This window comes from Thamnophis elegans, chromosome 5, assembly GCF_009769535.1.
Source record: "Thamnophis elegans isolate rThaEle1 chromosome 5, rThaEle1.pri, whole genome shotgun sequence".
Classification (NCBI taxonomy): domain Eukaryota; kingdom Metazoa; phylum Chordata; class Lepidosauria; order Squamata; family Colubridae; genus Thamnophis; species Thamnophis elegans.
This window is the reverse complement of record NC_045545.1, coordinates 95,437,993-95,462,495: the sequence shown is the minus strand read 5'-3', so window position 1 is coordinate 95,462,495 and position 24,503 is coordinate 95,437,993. Positions and strand designations below refer to the sequence as shown.

The window sequence follows — 24,503 nt, the reverse complement described above, 5'->3', positions numbered from 1 at the left end:
AGTCACCCAGCCAGCTTTCATGCCTAAAGCAGAACTAGAACTCACAGTCTTTGTGTGATTGGTCCAAAGTCACCCAGTCAGTTTTCACATGTAAGGTGGGACTAGAATTCAGAGTCTTTTGGTGATTGGTCCAAAGTCACCCAGTCAGTTTTCATGTGTAAGGCGGGACTAGAACTCACAGTCTTTGGGAGATTGGTCCAAAGTCACCCAGCTGGCTTTCACACCTAAGGCAGGACTGGAACTCACAGTCTCCTGGTGTTTGACCCAAAGTCACCCAACCAGTGAGAACGGTTGAATTCCACCTGTGGTTTATATACACACATGCAGTGGTGGGTTTCAAAAATTGTTCAAACCTACTCTGTGGGTGTGGCCTCCTTTGTGGGAGTGGCTTGCCGCCCATGTGACCGGATATGATGATGCCGACGACACTTGTCAGAACCACCTTAAATTACCTCCCACACAGCCCTGGCATGCATAAGAATATGATGTAAACTTTTTTTTTAAAAGGCATCTTTGGTTTGCGTTAAAACAACTTCAACACACGCAATGTTCTGATTGCACCACAAACGCAGTAGTCATCCTTACCTTTCACAGAGGCACTGAGTTTTATAAATAGGAGCATGATGGAGTAGAATAATCATATCCAAGGACAGTGATGGGTTTCCAAAATTTTGGAACCTCTTCTGTAGGTGTGGCCTGCTTTCCGGGTCCACTGGTGGAACCTCTTCTAACCGGTTCGGTAGATTTGACGAACCGGTTCTACCGAATAGGTGCGAACTGGTAGGAACCCACCTCTGCACACTGAATATCTACCAAAATTGTTCAGAACCAATTTGATGGATCGACTTTATACATGGGAAGAATCAAAACAGTGGCTGAATTCTCCTTCAGAATTCTCCTCCTGCGGTTGCATTTGGATTAGTGTTAGCCAACTTTAGCTGGTTTTGAAAAAGCTAGGAGAGCAGGAGACATGTCTCCCACCCGTCCACTTTGAAAGCACTACTTTAAAAGCAATCCCCTTCCCTAGATCACATGGCTGTGAAAAACATCTGAAAGGCTACTTTTAAAGACTTTTAAAACACCACTTTACAAGATGGCAGCTGCTTTTCATCCCACCATTCCACGGGCCGGATTCTTTGCATTGACGGGCTGTATCTGGCCCATGGGCTGTAGTTTGAGGATGCCTGATCTAGTCTAACCCCCTGCTCAAGCAAGAGGGCCCTAGACCAGAGGTGAAATCTAGCAGGTTCTGACAGAAGGTAATTGCGCTCAGCTGGTGGTCATTAGGCTCCTCTCCAGACTATAAAAAGTTATTTGTGCACACTTATGCTACTTAGCTCCTCCCCACTGCTCCAGGGCCTGACGTCAGGGACCAACTCCCTTTGGCTTTCACCGCTGCTCCATGCCTCAGGCGCCTCCTGGTGGCCAATCAGCCTCTCTGGTCCCTGCTCGGAGTCTGAACCTTGTCTAGGGTCCTCCACATCTTCCAGAGCCAACTCATGGAGGAGCCGAGGTGGCGCAGTGGTTAAATGCAGCACTGCAGGCTACTTCAGCTGACTGCAGTTCTGCAGTTCAGCTGTTCAAATCTCACCGGCTCAGGGTTGACTCAGCCTTCCATCCTTCCAAGGTGGGTAAAATGAGGACCCGGATTGTTGTTGGGGGCAATATGCTGACTCTGTAAACCGCTTAGAGAGGGCTGAAAGCCCTATGAAGCGGCATATAAGTCTACCTGCTATTGCTATTGCTATTGCTATCATAGGGCCCCTCGCTGTCGGAGTCTGTTTGCAGCTCCAACGGCTCCTGCTGGGCCACAACAGTTACCTATGAATCCTTCTCTGTTTGCTAGACTTGCTACTCTTCTTCACAGCAGTGGCATTACTGTGTCTTATTTTCCTAGTGTATTCTTATTTTTGGTCTTGCATGCAAAAGGACACTTGTTAAGTTGAACATGTGTTTGCTATAGAATAAAACAAGTTCGAAAAATGAAAAAAAAAAAGAGTGGCCTTTGTCTTCTAAATGCAGATGGACTGCTGAATCTAGTCCTGATGGGTTTGTTCTCCTCTGTTGTGCCACGTGTTTGTCAAGTGGCTGTTTCGTTTCCCCAATGTAGAGATCTGTACATGGCTCACTTCATTGTACTGTATATACCACGTTGCTCAGGGGGTCAGGTTTGAAAAAAACCATTTGTCTTAGAGAAACAAGGGGGATGGCTGCAAAGAGAGCACCTTGCTCAATCTTACCTGTGGCTGAAGGAGCAGTTGCTAAGGTGGTGGCCTCTTTTCTCGCATTGGATCCCAAAAGCTTTTTCTTATGCTCTTCGTTGCTACCGCTGAGGAGGGAAGCTTCCAACTTCTTTGCGCGATGTGCCTTAGCCTTGTCTTCTGCTTTCGCCAGCCCTGTTGAAAAGTAGAATTTCGGATCAGCGTTGGGAAGTCTCGGGCTTCGATAACGGGGGGGAAATTAGCTTAGGGTGGAAAGGAGGGGTCTTTGGTGCTCCGTGAGCTTGTTTTCTTGCAGACGTTTCATTACCCAGCAAGGTAACGTCATCAGTGGTAGAAGGGAGTGTGGGATGTGGAGAGGTGGAGGAGGAGAAGGAGGTGGACCGTGGGGCCCTTGGTGCTCTCTGACTTGGATGTTTTCTTGCAGATGTTTCATTACCGAGCTAGGTAACGTCATCAGTGCTAGAAGGAAGTATGGAATATGGAGAGGAGGAGGAGGAGCATACAGAATCTCTGAGCCCCGGTCCCATACCAGCCCCATAAGATATTTTCCAATGGGGTCCAATCAGTGGCATCTTTGTTTTTTATTTCCTAGCCTGGCTGATAGTAATGGGGATCTGCTGATGGTGGTTGTGGCCTGCCAGCGGCCAGTGGAGCTGGAGCCTGCTCCCGATTTGCGCATGCGCAGAGCTGCCAGGAGCTTAATAAAATGGGCTTTTGTCGGGTCAAGGAGTCTGCTTCATGATGTTGTGAAGCCTAGGTCAGAACAGGGGTCTCCTTTCCAGACATTAACCCAGGGCTGTCTCTACCTAATTTTTAGAGATCAGCCATAAGTCGCAGACTACCATATTTTTCGGAGTATAAGACGCACCCTTTTCCCTCAATAAAGAGGCTGAAAATCTGGGTGTGTCTTATACACTGAATACAGCATTTTTCACCTCCCGAAACCCCGCCCCCTTCACCAAAACAGCCGTGCAGAGCCTTTGGGAGGTTTTCAGAGTGCTCCTGGGGGCTGGGAAGGGCAGAAATGAGCAACAAATGGCCCGGTTTTTGCTCAATTTTACCCCGCCCAGGCCCCAGGAGCACTCTATAAGCTTTCTAGAAGCCGAAAGGAAGATGGAAGGGAGAGAAAAGGAAGGAGAGAGGGTAGGAAGGGAAAGAGGAAGAGTAGGAGCAAAGGAGAGGTAAGGGAAGAAGGAAGGGGAAGGAAAGGAGGAAGGAAGGAAGAAAGTAGAGAAGGGAGAGAGGGTGGAAAGAAAGAGGTAAGGAGAGGAGGATGGAAAGGAGAGAAAGAGGAGGAGAGAGGGTAGGAAGGGGAAGAGGAAGAGCAGGAGTAGGAGAAAGGTACAGGAAGAAGGAAGGGAAAGGAGAGGAGGAAGGGAGAAAGTAGAAAAGGGAGAGATGGAGAGAAGAAAGGGAAAATAAGGTGGTGTTACAACAAGAGGAAGGGATGGTAAACAAAGCAACCCAAACTGTATATTATAACCTATTAAATGAAATAATAAATGTATAAGAATGATAAATGTTAAAACACCTGTAACCAAACGACATGCTTTATGTGATGATGGTTTTTTTTTTCTGTTTTTTTTTATTGTTGTGTGTATGTGTTGTTTATGCAATAAAAATAAATAAATAAATAAATAAAGCTTCCTAGAAGCTATCCATGCCCTTTTTTAATGAAAAAAGGCCTGTTTTTCGTAAAGCTCCCTAAAGGCTATTTATGCCATTTGGGGGGGGGGGGGGAACTGGCCTGTTTTGGGGGGAAAACGGGCCGTTTGGAGGAGGTTTACAGAGTGAATTTTTTTTTTTAATTTCCTCTTCAAAACCTTGCTGCGTCTTATACTCCGGTGCGTCTTATACTCCGAAAAATATGGTATTTTTATAGGTCTTTAAAGGTAAGACGCATAATCATAAACTGCACCTGGAAGGAAACTGGGGGGGGGGGGGTAGGGGAGTGCACCCAAAAGGGCACCAAACATTGAGCACACTGCAAGATTCTGCACCAGTTGTAGCTCCCAGGCAGTCTTCAAGGGCAGCCCCATGCACTGTGCATTGCAGTTGTCCAGCTGGTGTGAGTGACCATGAACAAGCCCCCCTCCCCCCGCCATCGCTTGGCATGATGCCAAAGTCAGGAATGGAGAACGAGAAGCAGCAGGTGCTGAAAAACCTTCTACCAGCCCTCATCTCCCTTTTCAGGCAACTCAGCAAACAGAGGTCGGTTACTAGTCCACATGAACCATGAATTTTGGGCCAGAGGAAATGGATGAAGAGGGACCCAACCCTCACCTTTGCAGATGAAATAATTCAAACGTTCCTGCGTTGTTATTTATTGGATTATGGGAGAGGAATGGAAACGGAGAAATCACTTATTTTACCTTTTAATCCAAACGTTCCTGAGATAGACGGCTGCTCTCCAGTAAACTTCTTAGGCGTTTTCTGTTTCCTTCCTAACTCAAAAAGGAGAAAACAGAAATAAAACTTTGGTCAAACCCCTGGGTGTTGAGTCGCCCTTCTTTGTTAAAATATTCATGACTGGGAGAGGACATGGGAACAAGGTCAGCCAATGAATAGGCATAGCAACTAAGTCAGCCAATGGGAGCTTAAACAGATCTGAGTCTGTGCAGAGAATTGAAACAGAAACCTAAGCAGTCTGCTGCTCTGAGAAGTAAACTTAAGCAGTCTGTCTGGGCTTGTCTGCTGAAATGAAGCTAACTGCTTATGTTTGCCTGTAACTCTCCTGCCTTGTGTTTACTAGGAAGAACCACCTGTTGGTATTGTACATTTATTCATCGATTCTTGTTAGGTATAATTACTGATTGTACAGTTATAGAGACTAACTTGATTTTGCATTTAACAACCGCAGCAAGACTGTTGGTGGCGCAATACTGGAAGAAGGAAGATTTGCCTACTATTCAAGAATGGACATTAAAAGTAAAAAACTTAGCAGAGATGGTTAAAATATCAGCATATCTCAAGAACCACACAAATGAGAGATATAAACTGGAGTGGAGAAGATGGATTGACTATATTCAAAATAAATACGGGACTAAGAAATTCCAGATAGTTTATGACTGAAGAAACAAGGAATGACATAATCTGTTTAGAGCTAGCCTAGCAAAGAGGAGTTAAAGCTCAAATGAAAGATGATACTAACTTTTTTTAAAGTTTATTTTAGAATATGTTTGTTAAAGATTTATACCCTGTATTAGTTCTGGGAAGTCGGGGGGGGGGGGGGAAGGTTGGGGGGGGGTTGGGGGGGAGGGTAAGGGGGGGAGGTAAACATTTGTAAAAGTTTTTTTTTCCAAAAATTTTCAATAAAAAAAAAGTCTGAATTTCACCACTGAAATGGGGATTTTGCAGTATCCTTCCCCTGCCACGCCCACCAAGCCACGCCCATAGAACCGGTAGTAAAAAAAAATTGAATTTCACCACTGACCCAAACACAACACAAGCAAGCACACAAGCACACAACCTTCCCATTTTAAACTCGGAGGAGGAGGAGGAGGGAAAGGGTCCCTCCACTTCCCCCAAAACTTGAGAAACGCTGATCTAATCTTACTGTGCTTCATCCTTTCGGGGTCTTCCTCCTCCTGCTTAAAGGCCTGTCTGCTCGCATGATGTTTGGAGCTGCGGGTGCCCGGCGTCTGGCCGAGCGGAGTGGCAGCTCCTTCCCCACCTCCAGCTGCAGCCGTCTTCAAAACCCTGATGCCTTGGCTCACGGCCGCGTGCTCTCCGTTCTCGGGGTGCTGCAAGGCGACGGCCTTCTCCACCTTCGATTGTTTGGGGTGAAGGGTGGGGGACATGGTGCGTTCGGCAGCTCTAGGGCAAAAGGCAGAGTTAAGGAGAAGTCAAGCCGGGCAAGAATCAGGTGCAGACGATCCGATCCACGTTTTGTGTTCAATTTAAATTTACCGACAAAGAAATAAAGGGAGGCTGGTATAGATCTATTTCAAGCTGTTGTAAAGCTCTCATCAGCTAGCCATGCCCTGATGGGGTTAAGAATTTATATTCCCCCACCCAAATTCTAAGGACAGGACGGGAGCTTTAGGGCATAATAGATTTGCCCACCACCGTTAGAACAGCAAAAGACACAAGGCTCACTATATTGCACAACCCTCCTGGAGCATCTCAATTACCAAACTCCAGAATCCTCTAAAAATCCATCCACTCACTCAGCCATTTTGTCAGCTACCCCAGAAACAGGTTGCTGTCACTGAAGTTTCTGGAAACCAAATAAACAGAGACCTTCTTTGCTTGTAGCCAGCCTCCATTTTATTTCCAACGACTTTCTCCCAGCTTGGAACTGGACTGGTTTTTTTTCTTGCAACATATGGATGCTAGGCTGATGCCTTTTTTGACTCGGCCCCCAAGATTCTACCATGCCCTCTTTTACACAAATATTTGACTCCTGGTGATTACTGTATTTTTCAGAATATAAGACACACCTTTTTCCCTCAAAAAAGAGGGTGAAAATCTGGGTGCACCTTATACACTGAATACAGCATTTTTTGCCTTCCAAAACCCTGCCCCTTCACCAAAATGGGCATGCAGAGCCTGCAGGAGGCTTTCAGAGTGCTCCTGGGGGCTGGGGAGCACAGAAATGAGCAAGAAAAGGGTCGTTTTTTGCTCAGTTCTTCCCCCCCCCCCAGCCTCCAGGAGCACTCTATAAGCCTCCTAAAGGCTAGCCATGCCCTTTTTTGATTAAAAAACAGGCTGATTTGGGGAGGTTTGCCGAGTGCAAAAAATTTTTTTTAAAAAATTTGCCTCTTCAAAACTTTGGTGCGACTTATAATCTGGTGCATCTTATACTCTGAAAAATACAGTATTCCAGATCCATGTGGTCAAGGGGAGGAGCTTCCCCTAACCCCATGATGGTGAACCTATGGCACGTGTGCCACAGGTGGCACGCAGAGGCCTCTCTGCCGGCACATGAGCCCCAGTTGAGCTCCAACAAGTATGCATCGCCAGCCAGCTGATTTTCAGGTCTCTGCAAAACACTATACAAGCCATTGCTATACATCCAACAGGAACAGGAAGTGCTTCACAGGAGCAGAAAGGGGTAAATCCTAGAGAGGCAGGAAATGCATCACTGAACAATGGAGATGAATGCTAGAGAGGAATAAAGCTGCATACAAGGCCAACATAACCACTGTAATGGCATAGGCATGCATGGGGAGGAGGTGCGTGGGGTGTGTGTGTGCCCCCCTGCGCCCCATTTTTGGTCCCAGGAGGCTTCAGCCTGCTAGGCCCAAAATGGGACACTGGGGAGGGGAGGGTGTTGCATGCACATGGGGTATAGGGAGTGCACATGTATTATATTATGGGTGTGAACGCACACACTTTTGGCACACAAGGACTAGCCCCTCCTCTTGCTCCGGAGGCTCTGGCCCCTACCTTTTCTTCCCTGCCCCCTTGCTGGTTGCCTTCTGCACTTTGTTTTCTGCTGGGGGGCTGGCTGCTGGCAAGGGCCTGTCCAAATGGTTCCAGAGACAATGCTTCTCCAGCTGAGTTTTTGACGTGAAGACGGCTTCACAGTACAGGCAGGGGAAGGTGCGTTTCTCGACAACGGCGCCCTGGAAGGAAGAGAGAAAAGGGGAAAGAAGGTAGTGGAAATAGAAGCAAAAGAGATGGAGGGAATGCAACATATCTCTTGGCTTCTGCAAAGGGGCCAAAAAATGGCTTTGCGCCCTTGAGTGAGAAACACAAAGGTCCAGACACCTATGGGGCTGGCTTCGCCCCCCCCCCACCTCCATTAATAACTGTTAACGCCCTTCCCCACGCCCCCAATCTTGGAAGGTGTCCCCTTTTGGCATTTTACAAAGTTGTTTTTTATAATTTTAAAACTTTCTCATCTTGAATTAATTCTGATTTGAATGTTAGCTTTATGGATTGCATTGTATACTGCCCACAGCCCCCCCCCGAGAGAAATGGGCAGTTAAGAAAATATGAAATATAAATAAAATAAAATAAAATCGTAAAAGTATAAGTATAGTAAATTAAAGTATAGTAAAGTATACTAAATTAAAGTAAACTATAGTAAACTGTTGTGGCCCAGCAGGAGCCGTTGGAGCTGCCACCAGACTCTGACAGCGAAGGGCCCTATGAGTTGGCACTAGAGGATGTGGAGGACCCTGGCCAGGGTTCTGACTCCGAGCAGGGCGCAGAGAGGCTGGTTGGCCACCAGGAGGCACCTGAGCCTTGGACCAGTGGGGAGGAGACAAGGGAGAGTGAGCCGGAAGCCAGTAGTGAGTTGTTCCTGGATGCACGCCATCGAAGAGCTAATGGGCGTCAGGAACAATTATGCACTTACAGGAGGTGATTGCACTCAGCTGGTGGTCATTAGGCTCCTCTCCAGACTATAAAAAGGCTACTTGTGCACACACCCCTCTTTGCAGAAGTCAACACAGAATCGAATGTCGGAGAACTTTGTATGAGCTTGGCAGGTTGGATTGCTGCCAAGCCTTATCTGTGTTTATTGCTGCCCAAGCTTGTCTGTGTTGGGTTGCTGCCAAGGACCTGTTTGTCGGTTAATTAAATGCCGTAATTTATCTCTGGCTCGGAGTGTGCTTTGGTGTGGAACGAGGGGGGGTCAGAGCAGTAAACTATAGTAAAGTATAGAATAGTAAAGTAAAGTATAGTATAGTAAAGTAAAGTAGAATAATAAATAAAATAAAACATCCCTCTTCCAGATTAGCTTCCCTTAACCTCGGTTGACACTTCAGGTGGACTTCAAGTCCCAGAATTCTCTTCTGTTGTCACTACTGCTGCTGCTGCGAATTCTGGGACTTGGAGTTTCCATATGTAGAGTGCCGCCTGGTTTTGGGGGGTGGGGTGGGGAGCTGTTCTAGACAAAAAACAGATTGGTTCTGTCCAATCTTGACAATCCAGCTTGGCTAATAGTATGGATTTGACTAAGCGTAGTCTGCAATCCCTTGCGTAAAAATGAAACTGTTTGAGACATCCATTGCATTCTACTTCACTTGAGGATGAGTTCATACAGCACAGTTAAACAGATGAGTTCAAAATCTGGGGGTAATGCTAAGATTAGCTAGCAGTGGCCAAAGTCTTGTTTTCCTCTGTCCACACTAGTGTTTTTCAATCTTGGCAACGTTAACTTTTATGGACTTCAACTCCTACAATTCCCCAGACCAATGTTTCTCAACTGTGGCCTCTTGAAGATGGATGGATTCAATTCCCAGAATTCCCTAGCTAGCATTGTTGACTGTGGAACTCTGGGAGTTGAAGTCCACAAGGCTTAAAGTGGCCAAGATTGCAGGCCTAGATAGAGCAGAAAAGGCCAGAGGAGAGGTCAGTGGCTTTGGCCTGCTAGCTGGCTGGCTGGGGAATTCTGGGAGTTGAAGTCCACCCATCTTCAAGTTTGAGAAAAGGTTGTGTATGTCTAACTAACAACCGAAAACCTGGTCTCAATTGTAGTCGTAAGTCAAGGCCTTGCCTGTACACAATGACAGAGCTGCAATGAAGGTGGTCACTAAAACGAGGACAGCAGGGCTGACTTCCTTACCCCCTGACACCGCTGGAAGTGGTATTTCAGGCCATAGATGCTTGGGAATTCCAGCCAGCAACCCGAGTTAGGACATTTCACCCTGGAATGAGCCTTAAATTCATCCTTCCATTGATTCATCAGAGACAGCTGAGAGGAGAAAGCCCATAAAATGAGAGAAAAAAAGAGAGAGACAAAAAAGGGAATTTAAAAAATCAAGAAAGGGGGAGCAGAAAGATTCAAAGAGAGCGCAGCTTCGTTCCTCAGCTCAATCTCTATTGAACCCAAGGCTTTCCATAGAACCTTCTAAGGCAGTGTTTCTCAACCTTGGCAATTTTAAGTCCTGTGGACTTCAACTCCCAGAATCCCCCAGGCAGCATAGCTGGCTAGGGAATTCTGGGAGTTGAAGTTCCCAGGACTTAAAGTCGCCAAAGTTGAGAAACACTGTTCTAGGGTTAAAATATTTCCGTTCCAGGGAAAACGAGGATCAACCCGAGAACAGAGACTCATGCAGAGATAGTTACACGAAACTAAAATCTTGCCAGAAATAGATTGACTAAGACTTCATCCTAGCTCAATCATCATTAACTTTAAGGTGTTTGTGGACTTCAACTCCCAGAATTACAGAGCTGGGCAAATTCTGGGAGTTGTAGTCCACACATGCTAGAAGGGAATTATGGGGCTTGAAAGGTAAAGATTCCTCTCCCAGGGAACAGAAGAAGGCAACCCAAGAACAGAGACTCATGCAGAGATAGTTATACCAACTAAAATTTTGCAAGAAGCAGAACGGCTAAAATGTCACCCTAGCTTAACCATTGCAACTTTAAGATACATGGACTTCAACTCCCACAATTCCACAGCTGGGTAAATCCCAGGACTGTGATGGCCACAGGAAGCACGCAAAGGCCTCTCTACTGGCACGCAAGCCATCGCCCCAGCTGAGCTCCACCGCACATGCGCCGCGTGCCTCCTGCCAGTCAACTGATTTTTGAGCCTCTGCAGCGCATGTTGTTTAATCAAAATGCACTTAAAACACGATGCAAGCGATCGAGAATATAACTATATACATCCAACAGGAAGTGCCTCAAAGGAGCAGGTAGAGGTAAATTCTAGAGAGGCAGGAAATGCATCACTGAACAATGGAGAGGAACGCTAGAGAGGAATAAAGCTGCATACAAGGCATACATAACACCTGTAACAATGTGTGCATGCACTGTGGGGGGGGGAGTGCAAGGGGGAGGAGCTTCCCCTGCACCCCCTCCCCCCAGCACCCCATTTCTGGTCCCAGGAGGCTTCAGGGAGGCCTGCTAGGCACAAAACGGGGTGTGGGGGTGTTACACACACATTGTATTATGGGTGTGGGCATGTGCACCATCATGCACGCCCGCACACTTTCGGCACGCGAGGACAAAAAGGTTCACCATCGCTGTTCTAGGAGTTGAAGTGCACACATGCTTAGATGAGAATTCTGGGAGTTGAAGTCCATGCGTGTTGGCGAAGGAATTTGGGGTTTTGAAGTCCGTACATATGGGAGGGGGATTTCTGGGAATTGAAGTCCGCACGTCTTAAATCTTGCCAAGGTTGAGAAATATTTCCCTTGAGAATTTATGAGTGTGAAAATGAGCAAGATAGGGGGGGAAAAATCTTCAAAGAAGAACTTTGAACCAGCAATTAGACATGGAGAGTCATGTTTGAACCAGCAACTGGATGTGAGATGGAAGGCTGAAGGAACGAAGAAGGCGAAAGATAAAGGAAAAGCTATTGGAGGACACAACGATCTGTGTACACAACAACCCACTAGGAAGCACTTCTGTCTCCCCCAAATGCCATTCCCTATCTGGCTAACTATCTATCTATCTATCATCTATCTATCTATCTATCTATCTATCTATCTATCTATCTATCTATCTATCATCTATCTATCTATCTATCTATCATCTATCTATCTATCTATCTATCTATCTATCTATCTATCTATCTATCTATCTATCTATCTATCTATCTATCTATCTATCTAAAAGCCAAGTACCACTCACTCATCACAAAATCTCCAGAATGGTAAAGCCTACAAATTTGAAATTTGGCACATATGTTCCTCTTGGCTTCTAGGTGCTCGCTCAGAAAGGATTTTTCGAATGACCATCAGATCATTAATATTTCTTATACAGTAATTATTACATTCTGATGCTGAGGAGTTCTACTCCCCCTCCCCACCTGAAAAGAACTCTGTTCCAACTGCCAGTTGCCTTATGTTAACACGCTTTGATGCTAAGGAGTTAGACATTCTACTCCCCCTCCCCACCTGAAAAGAACTCTGTTCCAAATGCTAGTTGCCTCACATTCCGTTACCTCAGTTCAAACTGGCAGATGTCCCTCTCCTTCACTCAGGAGCGATCTGGGGCTGCTTACAGTACTAAACGTTGATACCTCATCCAAATGTCTAAACCTTCCACCTATCGAACGGCTTCCGGACTCAAGGCGGTGGGAGGGATATTCCTTATGTGTTTCAATCACCGCCCACCACTGAGCCAATGGATTGTGAACCGAATTTCTCCTGTATAGCCCGAACACATACTTTCGTCGCTAAGCACGGGTATCCAGCTAATGGAACAATATGAGTATGTATGTCTGTCGCTAATGTTTAAGCAATTATGGAGTCTTTGATGCTCTCTGAACTTGGTTCCTTTCTTGCAGATGTTTCATTACCAAACTAGGTAACATCATCAGTGCTAGAAGGGAGTGTAGGAAGTAGGGGGAATGAGGAGGAGGAGGAATGTGGGGTCCAGGGTGTTCTCTGATCTTGGATGTTTTCTTCCAGACATTTCATGATCCAGCTATGTAACATCATCAGTGCTAGAAGGTAGTGGGGTTTGCTCTCTGTTTAGTGGGTCTGTCCTTGGTCTGTCTTGATGAGAGGCAGTCAAACAGCCACCTATTGCTTGCTGTTTGACTGTTCATCTGCATTGTTTAATTCATCTGTATTGTTTAATTCATAATTGTTGGTCTAGTAATAAATTTGGTGTTGATCTCTGCTTATCCGAGTATTGATTGCAGGCAGGAAGGTGTTTTTGTCATTGGGTTTACACCCACCAACACTGACAGGGCAAGCGACGTGTATGTAAACGGAGAGCAAACTCCACTCCTTTCTAGCGCTGATACCTAGTTGGGTCACGAAACATCTGCCAAAAAAAACCACACCAAGTTCAGAGAGCACCAAGGACCCCCACAGTTCCATCCTGAGCTAGAAATATTCTCTTCCATTGGCTTAAGCAATCGTCATGAATGAAGTTTTAATGAGGTTTTTGGGAGGTGGGAATTCCTCTGAGAATTTCACTATTGCTTAAGATCCCAAGGTTTGGAGTTGTTTACAAGATGCAATGCGATGCTTCCTCTAAACGGTGTTTCTCAACCTTGAGAACTTGAAGAAGGGCGGACTTCAGCTCCCAGAATTCCACTCGGCTTTGCTGACTGAGGAATTGTGGGAGTTGAAGCCCACCCCTTTTCAAGTCATTATGGTTGGGAAACACTGTTCTAGGACAGTGATGGCTAATACCTTTGCCGTCTCGTGGCGAAACTGCGCCCGCACCCATAATGTAATGCGTGTGTGACACTCCCCCCCGCGCCCTGTGCCCACTATGCATGTGCATGCGACTCCCCCTCACGCATGTGCGTGTTATACCCCCGCATTCTCCCCACGCATGCACGCATGACACCCCCTCACTCCCAGTAGGACTCCCTGCTGCCTCCTAGGATGAAAAAAAAAGGCTGTGGAGGGGGGGTGGCACACCCCGTACTCCCCCCGCCCCAGCACATGCACAAGTGACTCCCTCCTAAGCCCCCCACATGCGCATGCATCTCCCACATTCATCCCACCCCCTGCGCATGCCACAGATTCTCCATCACAGCTCTAGGATTCTCTCCACCTGGAACGAGTGAAAGCTCAAATGCAGAAGCAGGGGGAAAAAATTCTGCTTTCTCCACCAGGAGAAGCAAATAAATGAAAGTGGATTAAAGGGGAGGTTTTTCACCCAACGGCCACAGGCTTTAAGCCATCCGAGAGCTCATCAGTAATCCATGACAATTAATCATCCTGCATGAATCTAAACAGTGGGTTTCCTCTGCTGAGATTTAAAAGCAGCTGCAGTCGCTCAGCAGTGGTGCACTACAAGTTCCATCATCCTCATCCTGCCTAGAGGAAATGGAAATTGGCCCAAGGTCACCAGCCGGCTTTCATGCCTAAAGTGGGACTAGAACTCCCCGTCTCCTGGTGATTGGCCGAAAGTCATCCAGGTGGCTTTCCTGCCTAAGGTGGAATTAGAACTCCCTGTCTCCTGGTGATTGGCCGAAAGTCACCCAATTGGCTTTCATGACTAAGGTGGGACTACAACTCAGTCTCCTGGTGATTGGCCCAAAGTCACCAGCCGGCTTTCATGCCTAAGGTGGAATTAGAACTCCCTGTCTCCTGGTGATTGGCCCAAAGTCACCCAATTGGCTTTCATGCCTAAGGCGGGACTAAAACTCACAGTCTCCTGGTGATTGGCCCAAAGTCACCAGCCGGCTTTCCTGCCTAAGGGGGGACTAGAACTCACCTTCTCTCCCGGTGATTGGCCCAAAGTCACCCAATTGGCTTTCATGACTAAGGCGGGACTAAAACTCACAGTCTCCTGGTGATTGGCCCAAAGTCACCCAATTGGCTTTCATGACTAAGGCGGGACTAGAACTCACCGTCTCTCCCGGTGATTGGCCCAAAGTCACCCAATTGGCTTTCATGCCTAAGGTGGGACTATTACTCCCCGTCTCCTGGTGATTGGCCCAAAGTCACCCAATTGGCTTTCATGCCTAAGGGGGGACTAGATCTCCCTGTCTCCTGTTGATTGGCCTGGAAGTCACTCAACCTCCTTTTGTGTCTGGAGGTTTGTAAGAAAAGATTCCAAAACCATTTGACTGGGGTGGTATAAAGACCCCTGCCTGAAGCAGAGGGTTGGACTAGAAGACCTCCAAGGTCCCTTTCAGCCTTTTGAGACTATGTTCTAAGCACAGAAACAAAACTCTCCATCTAATACACCATCCTATGTTAAAAGGAATGCTCAGCAATTCAAGGCTGGTTCCCCCCCCCCTCCTCCCTCCAGTTGCTGGAAAGACAGAAAATATAATTAAAACCTTACGGGAATATCTTTCAAGGCCTGGTTTTCGGTCTTGGGCCTTCCTTTCCGTTTGCTTTCTGTTTTGTCATTCATTGCATTTCCTACCAAGAGGGGGAGAAAAGAAAAACGAGACAGCCGTTGAAATCAACATATGCTTTCAGTGTAACAGGGTGTAGTGTGGTGGCTGAATGCATACGTGACCACTACAATGTCATTTGCATCATGACAAGATTAAGATTAAGATTTAGTTTATTTGTATGCCGCCCTTCTCCGGGAGGGACTCAGGGCGGCGAACAACTCAAAAGGGGAAAAGGGGATACAAACACAATACACGTAATTAAAATACACAAGAGTCATACAGCCATACCAGTCGAGAGGGGAGGGGAACTCATCAACCCCAGGCCTGCCGGCACAGCCAGGTTTTGACGGCTTTCCGGAAGGCCTGGAGAGAGGTGAGGGTCCGGATCTCTGCGGGGAGTTCGTTCCAAAGGGCCAGAGCTGCCACAGAGAAGGCCCTCCCCCGGGTGGTAGCCAGATGGCATTGGCTGGTAGACGGAACCCGGAGGAGGCCGACCCTGTGCGATCTAACGGGTCTATGGGAGGTAATTGGCAGCAGGCGGTCTCTCAAGTACCCAGGTCCAATACCATGAAGGGCTTTATAAGTTACGACTAGCACTTTGAAGCGTATCCGGAGACCGATCGGTAGCCAGTGCAGCTCGCGGAGGATAGGTGTAACGTGGGTGTACCGAGGTGCACCCACAATCGCTCGCGCGGCTGCATTCTGGACAAGTTGTAGTCTCCGAATACTCTTCAAAGGCTGCCCCATGTAGAGTGCATTGCAGTAGTGGCTGGAGAGTAAGTAAAATCTTTATTACGGTCAAAGACCAGAAATGCACATTAGTTTTTACACTATATTAAAATATACTAACATTAAAATATAATTAAAAAGTATTGACATACTTTGTCAATACATGGGGCGGGGGGGCTGGAGAAGACAACATTGTCTTGAGGTTCCTGGCTTTTGATGAGGATGAGGATGGAGTCTTGAATCTTGGAGTCCTAGTGGACAATCATTTAAATATCAGCCAGCCTTGTGCTGCAGCTGTCCAAAAAAGCCAACACAGTTCTAGGCTTCATCAACAGAGGGACAGAATCAAGATGGTGAAAAAAAAGGAAGGTTCTACATTTAGGCAAGAAAAATGAAACGCACAGGTACAGGATAGGTGGTACCTTGCTCAATAGCATTAACTGTGAGAGGGATCTTGGAGTCCTAGTGGACAACCATTTAAATAGGAGCCAGCCGTGTGCAGAAGCTGCCAAAAAAGCCAACACAGTTCTAGGCTGCATAAACAGAGGGAGAGAATCAAGATCTCGTGAAGGGTTAATCCCACTCTATAATAAGGCCACACTTGGAATATTGCATTCAGTTTTGGTCACCACGATGTAGAAAAGATGTGGAGACTCTGGAAAGAGTGCAGAGAAGAGCAACAAAGATGATTAGGGGACTGGAGGCTAAAACCTATGAAGAACAGTTGCAGGAACTGGGTATGTCTAGTTTAATGAAAAGAAGGACTAGGGGAGACAGGATAGCAGTGTTCTGATACCTCAGGAGCTGCCACAAAGAAGAGGGAGTCAAACTATTCTCCAAACCATCTGAAGGCAGGACAAGAAGCAATGGGTGGAAACGAATTAAGGAGAGAAGCAACTTGGAACTGAGGAGAAATTTCCTAACGGTTAGAACAATTAATCAGTGGAACAGAAGTTGCCTCCAGAAGTTGTGAATGCCCCAACACTGGAAGTCTTTAAGAAGATGTTGGACAGCCATTTGTCTGAACTGGTGTAGGGTTTCCTGCCTAGGCAGGGGGTTGGACTAGAAGACCTCCAAGGTCCCTTTCAACTCTTATTATTTCATTCTATTGTATGATGTTATCCACTCAGCCGTGTCCGGCTCTTGCTGATTTTACGGCCCAGGTCTCTCCCCATCTTCAGATCTTGTGCTACAGGTCGTCCACAACTTCAGGGTAACTGCAAATGCCCACCACCCCTGGCCCTTTGGTGGATCCAAAGGTTGACCTCCCTTGACCCCACTTGGGAAAATCTAATGCCTACCCAGGTTAGACTGTTCATAGGCTGGGGGGACCTTCAGTTCTGCCTTTCTGCTTTCTCTCTCCGCGCTGGTCCTGCTGGAGCCCGCAACCTTCTTTCCAATTCTGTAGGTATAGTGGTCTGCCATGGCTGAAAGAAAGAAGGAAGAGCATCAACTCAAGAACCTGGACCGTCACACAAGGGAGTTTGGGGTTTTCTTTTCTTTTAACCTTCTGGGATGGAGGTCAAAGAGGTCGACCTTAACCCACTGCTGCTTCTTCAGAACTTCAGAATGGTCCTCCTGGATGAAGTCAAGCCCAATCTCAATCCGAAACTAGATGTCTCCTAATGACCAACCAGTTTTGGGTCAACTCCTAAGCCAGGGGTGAAGATATAGGCCTCCCAAAGTTGTCCTCTCTAAAGTGGCATCTTGAAGACCATCTGAACACCCTGTTCTGACCAAGGCTTCCCAAGAGAAGCAAACTCCTTGTCCCGACAAAAACCCCTTTTATTAACTGACTGTGAATTCTGCTCATTCGCATCCAGCAAAGTCTTTCAAGGGAGGATTTACAGTCACAGACCTTCTCTGGCTTGGAGAGCTGCCAGGCCGATATCTGCAGAACTTGGCAAGGAGTCTGGGAGAGTCACAAACCAATTAAGTGAACCAACTGCCTCCTGCAAACTCCACTCCCCTTTCGCTCCTCTTTTACTTCCTCTGGGAGGGGCCATTCACCGTCCACCTGCGGCCTTACTCCCAAGTCGACCCCTGTTCTTTAGCTGTTCCCTTCGTCTGGCAGCTCTGCACATGTGCACACTGGGAACAGGCTCCAGCTGTTCTTCTGCCCCACTGATGTCTGACTTCGAAGGCAGCTGATAACTGTCGGACGGCCCTGGCCCCATCTCTGCCTCTGACACAGAGCCCTCATCAGAGCCTTCTCAAGACTCCAGGACTGGCCCATCTTCCTCCCCATCCTCCTCACTGTCCGAATCTGCTGCCATCTCTGCTGGCCGCTGGTGGGCCACAACACACCCAACCAAGAGAAGTTAGTTTGCCTTAGACCAGGGGTCTCCAACCTTGGCAACTTTAAGCCTGGGGGACCTCAACTTCCAGAATTCCCCAAAGCTGGCTGGGGAATTCTGGAAGTTGAAGTCCACCAGACTTAAAGTTGCCACGGTTGGAGACCCCTGCCTTACACGAAAAGGTCACCAGTAATGCATCCTTTTGAAGGAAAGTTTAGCAACTTTTAAGATGGGTGGACTTCAACTCCCAGAATTCCCCAGCCAGCCATGGGGAATTGTGGGCGTTGAAGTCCAGCCATCTGAAAGATGCTGAGGTTGAGAATGTGGTGGAAACTATGCAGGAAAGTTGCAAAGCCTAGGGCCATGATGGCAAACCTATGGCATGTATGCCATAGGTGGCATGCACAGCCCTCTATTGTGGGCACACAAGCAGTCGCCCAGTGCAACTCCACCATGCATGCGCGGGGGACGAGGGGAGCTGGGGAGGGTGAAAAATGTAACTTCAGGAAGTCTCATTTTTCGCCCTCCTCAGGCTCCAGAGGCTTTCCTCAAGCCTCTGGGCGGGTGAAAATGGCCTCCCCGGGCTCCAGATGCCCTCCCTGAAGCCTCCTGGTGCCAAACACGGACCATGTTTCCTGCCTCCGGAGGGCCTTTGGAGCCCGGGGGACGCCATTTTTGCCCTCCCAGGAGCCTGAGGAAAGCCTCCAGAGGCTGGTAAGGATGAAAACTGCACCACCCATGTGGGGTCGTGGTGGTCGTGCGTGCATGCGCAGATAGGCGGGGCGCATTGCATTGTGGCTATCATGCACACGCAGACAATTTGGGCACAGGAGGACAAAAACGTTCACCCCCACTGTCCTAGGGAATACAGGTAATTGCACATACAATTGAGCTTTAAACCTCAGTTGCTAACCGAGACAGCTGTTAAGTAAGTTTTGTCCCCTTTTACGATTTTTCTTGCCACAGTTAAGTGACTCACTGCCATTGTTCAGTTAGTAACACGGTTGTTAAGTGAACCTGGTTACCCCATTGACAGAAGGTGGCAAAAGGGGACCACATGCCCCCGGGATACCGCAATCATCAAAAATAAGGGTCAGTTGCCATGTGTAAGAGCCGAGGTGGCGCAGTGGTTAAATACAGCACTGCAGGCTACTTCAGCTGACTGCAGTTCTGCAGTTCAGCGGTTCAAATCTCACCGGCTCAAGGTTGACTCAGCCTTCCATCCTTCCGAGGTGGGTGAAATGAGGACCCAGATTGTGGGGGCGATATGCTGACTCTGTAAACCGCTTAGAGAGGGCTGCAAGCCCTATGAAGCGGTATATAAGTCTAACTGCTATTGCTATTGTCTGAATTTTGATCATGTGACCTGCAACAGACGTTAAATGTGAAAAATGGTCATCGGTCATTTTTTCCAGTGCCGTTGTAACTTCGGTCAATAAATTAACTGTTGTAATTTGAGAACTACCCATATTCAATTCTGAGGGATCCTTGGCACGCTCTGAGCTCAGTTGTTTTCCTGTAGACATCTCACTACCAAAGTATAACATCATCAGGGCTAGAATGGAAGGAGAGCAAACCCCAATCCCTTATGGCAGAGGTCAATCACTGGACCTCAGGAGCCACTAAATTCATAATTTCAAATTCCACAGATCACTAATAATCTGCCTAATGACTGGGTGGGTGGGCGTGGCCAACTCGATGTCACTCACGTCAAGGGGCGCCTCGCCAGCCTCTACTCTCCCCTTCCCTCCCAGACACTCCTTGCCTGCCTTCCGGGGCTCCTTATGGCCCCAACAGGAAGCAGTTGCTGGAGCTAAGGAGCCACTATGAGAAAGACTTGGCAAAACAGCTGGCTCAGTTCAAATTGGATGTGACCGAGAAGGAGGCTCAGCAGAAGCACCTCACTGAGGACTAGGAGCATAGGCTTTCCAAGCAGAGGGAAGACCTGCAAGACAGCAAGGCCAGGGACCGGCGCCTGGAGGCTCACTGGGCTGAGATGGTCAGCCAGTTCCAGGCCATGATGCAGTCCCACTGGAACGAGGCCCTCCGGCTCTTCGCCACCAGTGGCACTTCCCTCCAGCCTTCACCCAAAGCCCCCCACCAGGAGGCTGAAGCAGACCCCAAGCTGGAATTTCTGTCCCCCTCCGACCCCCACAAAAAGACCCCAAAGGGGGAGACTCTCTGCAGCAACACAAGCGTTCATTACATGTATCCGTCCCAGGGGTCGTAGTTTGAGGACCCCTGATTTAGTGCAATATAAAAAATGCAAATAATTTTTCTGCGGACCACCAAACTTTTCTCACGGACCACCCAGTTGGTGACCACTGCCTTATGGCACTGATGACGTAACCTAGTTTAGGTAACAAAACAACTGCAAAACAACAACAATAACAACAACAACAACCGAAGCTCAGAGAGCACCAAGGACCCATCATTTCAAACCTGAGCTGCAAATATTCCCCTTTATTAATATTCAATTCTAAATATGTTGACACAAAAACATCCTTTACTACAGAGTATGACCTACAAAGGAGTTCCATTTTGCCACCGAAGAAACGACGTTAGCTGCGTTTGCACAACACTCTTAACCCAGTTTCGGAATGGATACATTTTTCAAAGTTGCACGTTGAGCAATAAATTAGCCAGTCCAGTTTTGCACACACTAAAAAAGGATCAAAGAGAAATACATCTGGTGGAACCTGACCTGAGATGATCTATGTGAGCACAGCCCTGGTTTTAAAAATGGAAAGATCAAAATAAAGTTTAAAAAAATAAATAAAAAATCTGTAACTAGGTCCATGCCACTCAAAGACAAACTGTAAAATTATTTTAGGGGTGAAAGAATGCCAAAGCAACGACAATCTTGTGAGTCCTCAATTTAAAGATAAAAGACAAGGAAAATACAGAATATTTCCTAACATGGGATTTGTTTTATCAATGGTTGGATAATAGAGGTAGAAATTAGAAGATGGAAGATTATTACTGTGTATAAGAAAATGATGAATGATTATCTCATATATGTATGTGTGTGTGTGTGTGTCTGTGTGTGTTGTATTTATCAGCACAAATACAACACAAATGTAACAAAGGCAGCAGTAAAAATATTGGGTTTCTGTCTGGATGTTCTCTTATGACGAGCCGATGGACAGAGAATGGAAGCAGTTATCTTCCTCCCATATTTGGGCATACCAGGGGTTGTGACTTTAAATATATACCTTTCTCCCTGGCTCAGCTGATAAGGAGAGGAACTCTGTGGTTTAATGGTTCACACATCTGCCTAAGATGCAATACAGCCCAGGTTCGAATCCCAGTAAGGGTATGGCTAGCTGATGAGAGCTAAATAGCTTGAAATACATCTATACTAGTCTCCCTTTATTTATTTATCAGCACAAATACAACACAAATATAACAAAGGCAACAGTAAAAATATTGGGTTTCTGTCTGGATGGTCTCTTATGACGAGCCGATGGACAGAGAGTGGAAGCAGTGGGCTTCCTCCCATATTTGGGCATACCGGGGGATGGATGGATGGATGGATGGATGGATATATATGTATATGTATATGTATATGTATATGTATATGTTATATTTGTGCTGATAATAATCTTCCTCCCATATTTGGGCATACCAGGGGTTGTGACTTTAAATATATATATGTATGTATGTATGTATGTATGTATGTATGTATATACACATATATATATACACACACACACATACACACACACACATACATACACACACATATACATACACACACACACACATATATCTATTAAGTGTTACAACCCCTGGTATGCCCAAATATGGGAGGAAGCCCACTGCTTCCACTCTCTGTCCATCGGCTCGTCACAAGAGACCATTCAGACAGAAACCCAATATTTTTACTGTTGCCTTTGTTACATTTGTGTTGTATTTGTGCTGATAAATAAATAAAGGGAGACTAGTATATATATATATATTGTGTATAAGAAAATGATGAATGATTATCTCATATCTATCTATCTATCTATCGATAGATCGATATAGATAGATAGATATATAGATATATATCTATATCTATCTATCTATCTCTATCTCTATCTCTATATCATCTATATCTATATCTATATATGCACTCTGGCAGCAAGTCCTACAAAACTTGGCAGCAATCCAGCCTGCCAAGTTTGTTTCTTGTTAATCCTTAACGTTGACTTCTGCAGAAAGGCGTGGCACAAGCAGTCTCTTTTATAATCAGGAGAGGATCTTAATGAGCATCAGCTGAGTGTAATCACCTCTTGCTGAGTAGCCCTTTGACAGCGTGCATCCCGGAACAACTCACAGGTATTTTCTGGATCACTCACTCTTGTATCCTCCCCACTGATCCAAGGCTCAGACACCACCTGGTGGCCAACCAGTCCCTCCTCACCCTTCTCGGAGTCAGAATCCCGTCCAGGGTCCTCAACCTCCTCCAGGGCTGACTCATAAGACCCCTCGCCGTCGGAGACTATATATATAGTCAGCGTTCCAAATATCATCCAGAATTAAATCAGAATTCAAGGCATAGCTTTCATCAAGTTCCAATTTAATCAGAGAGACATGTTGGTACAAACTGTGGGAACCCGAATCTGAAAGCTTCCTGGGTTTCCACCTAGTTGAAAGTTCAAAACCTTGGCCCCACACCCACAAGTCCACCACATGGTCCAATGTACCTCTGCCACGCTGGCATTTCCACCCATCTAGTTCCGGTCAGGTGCAGAGGTGTGGAGACAAAAAGATGACCTTGGGCTTCTGGAAAGGAATGTTTTATTATGACAACAACACATTCTGCTCCTTACTATTCCCCACTAATGAAACAGCATAGAAAAAAATCCTCAATTTACAAGCATTCATCACAACATTGTGCAAAGTTACAACGGCACCAAAAAAAGTGATTGATGACCAGTCCTTGGACTTACAACCTTTGGGGTATCCTTAGGGTCACATGATCCAAATTTGGGCACTTGGTGAACAGCATGTACAGGGAATCTTTAACTTATGACAGTTCATTTGGTGATGGTTTGAAGTTACAACACCATTAAAAAAAGTAACTCATGGCCATTTTTCACATTTATGATCTTTGCAGCATCCCCATGATAACGTGATCAAAATCCAGACACTCGGCAACTGGTTCATATTTATGACGGTCACAGCATCGTGTGTGTGTGTGTGTGTGTGTGTGTGTGTGAGAGAGAGAGAGAGAGAGAGAGAGAGAGAGAATCCCCTTTTGCGACCTTCTGACAAGCAAAGTCAGTGGGAGAAGCCGGATTCACTTAACGCCCATGTGACTAACTTAACCACTGCAGGGATTCACTTAACAACAAGGTTATTAACTTCACAACTGCAGTGATTCGCTTAACAATTACGGCAAGTAAAGTCGTAAAATGGGGCCCACTCATTGAACAAATGCTTCACTTGGTAGCAGACATTTTTGGCTGTAAGTCGAGGACTATCCATAAAAACCACTTTCACTGTCCAGAAGTCTCTCTCTCTTCCTGTTTCCAAATTCAGCCAGGCTTCCAGAGTATTTGGCCTAATAGGTTTGCGGGCAAAGAGCCAGCCATCGGCTCAACATTATTAATTAACCACTAAGTGGCTGTAAATCTGGTCTCCTTGCAAACTCAAGTGCTGTTGAATTGGGCTGTTTTCTGCTTTTTTTCCAGTAGGAAAAAAAATCTAGATTCTGGGCTAGGGGTGTGAAACTCAAGGCCTGCGGGCCAAATCCGACCCAAGGGATGCTTAGATCTAGCCTGCGGGGAACATGGAAACAAGCGAAGGACCAGCCCACAGTGCCTCTGCCAGCGAAATCTGAGCTCGGGAGGGACAGAGGGTTGCAGGAGGCTGTCCTGGCAGAAAATGTGCCCCCCACCACCACCCAAGCTCTGTTTTCACTGGGAGAGGGCTATCAAAACTAAAAATACAACTAAAGGAGAAATGTTTCCCCTTTTGCATTTGAGCATGCAAGATGGGACAGGAAAGGAGAAAGGGAAAGACGAAGGAAGGGAAGGAAAGATGGGAAGGAAGAAGAAAGGAGAAGGGGAAAAAAGAAAAGCAGAAAAGGAAGGGAGGGAGGAATGGAGGAAAGGAAAAGGAAGGAAGGAAAAGGAAGGGAGGGAAGGAAACAAGAAGGGAGGAAGAAGGGAAAGGAAAGGAAGGAAGGGGGAAAAGGAGGGAGGAAGGGTGGAATGGGGGGGAGGAAAAGGAAGGAAGGAAAAAGAAGGGAGGGAAGGAAAAAAGAAGGAAGGAAGAAGGGAAAGGAAGGGAGGGAGGGAAGGAAGGAATCTAACTAATGCCACCTAAGAGCCGAGGTGGCACAGTGGTTAAATGCAGCACTGCAGGCTACTTCAGCTGACTGCAGTTCTGCAGTTCGGCTGTTCAAATCTCACCGGCTCAGGGTTGACTCAGCCTTCCATCCTTCCGAGGTGGGTAAAATGAGGACCCGGATTGTTGGGGGCGATATGCTGACTCTGTAAACCGCTTAGAGAGGGCTGAAAGCCCTATGAAGCGGTATAGAAG

At 46.7% G+C, this 24,503-nt stretch overlaps 1 protein-coding gene across 2 annotated transcripts in view; it reads right to left on the bottom strand.

Annotated features, from left to right (window-relative positions):
* Window positions 1–24,503, bottom strand: part of ZNF512B (zinc finger protein 512B) — a 54,562-nt gene that overhangs the window by 14,814 nt on the left and 15,245 nt on the right. Inside the window, exons 2-8 of one of the 2 annotated variants that reach the window (XM_032217230.1) lie at window positions 16,974–17,099; window positions 14,886–14,965; window positions 9,742–9,870; window positions 7,614–7,792; window positions 5,779–6,038; window positions 4,595–4,666; window positions 2,241–2,396 (exon numbers count right to left, since the gene is read on the bottom strand). In XM_032217230.1, the coding sequence (XP_032073121.1) occupies window positions 2,241–2,396; window positions 4,595–4,666; window positions 5,779–6,038; window positions 7,614–7,792; window positions 9,742–9,870; window positions 14,886–14,965; window positions 16,974–17,097 (1,000 nt within the window). In that variant the 5' untranslated portion in view covers window positions 17,098–17,099. The remainder of the gene's footprint in view (window positions 1–2,240; window positions 2,397–4,594; window positions 4,667–5,778; window positions 6,039–7,613; window positions 7,793–9,741; window positions 9,871–14,885; window positions 14,966–16,973; window positions 17,100–24,503) is intronic. The other variant, XM_032217231.1, reaches the window with a different exon arrangement.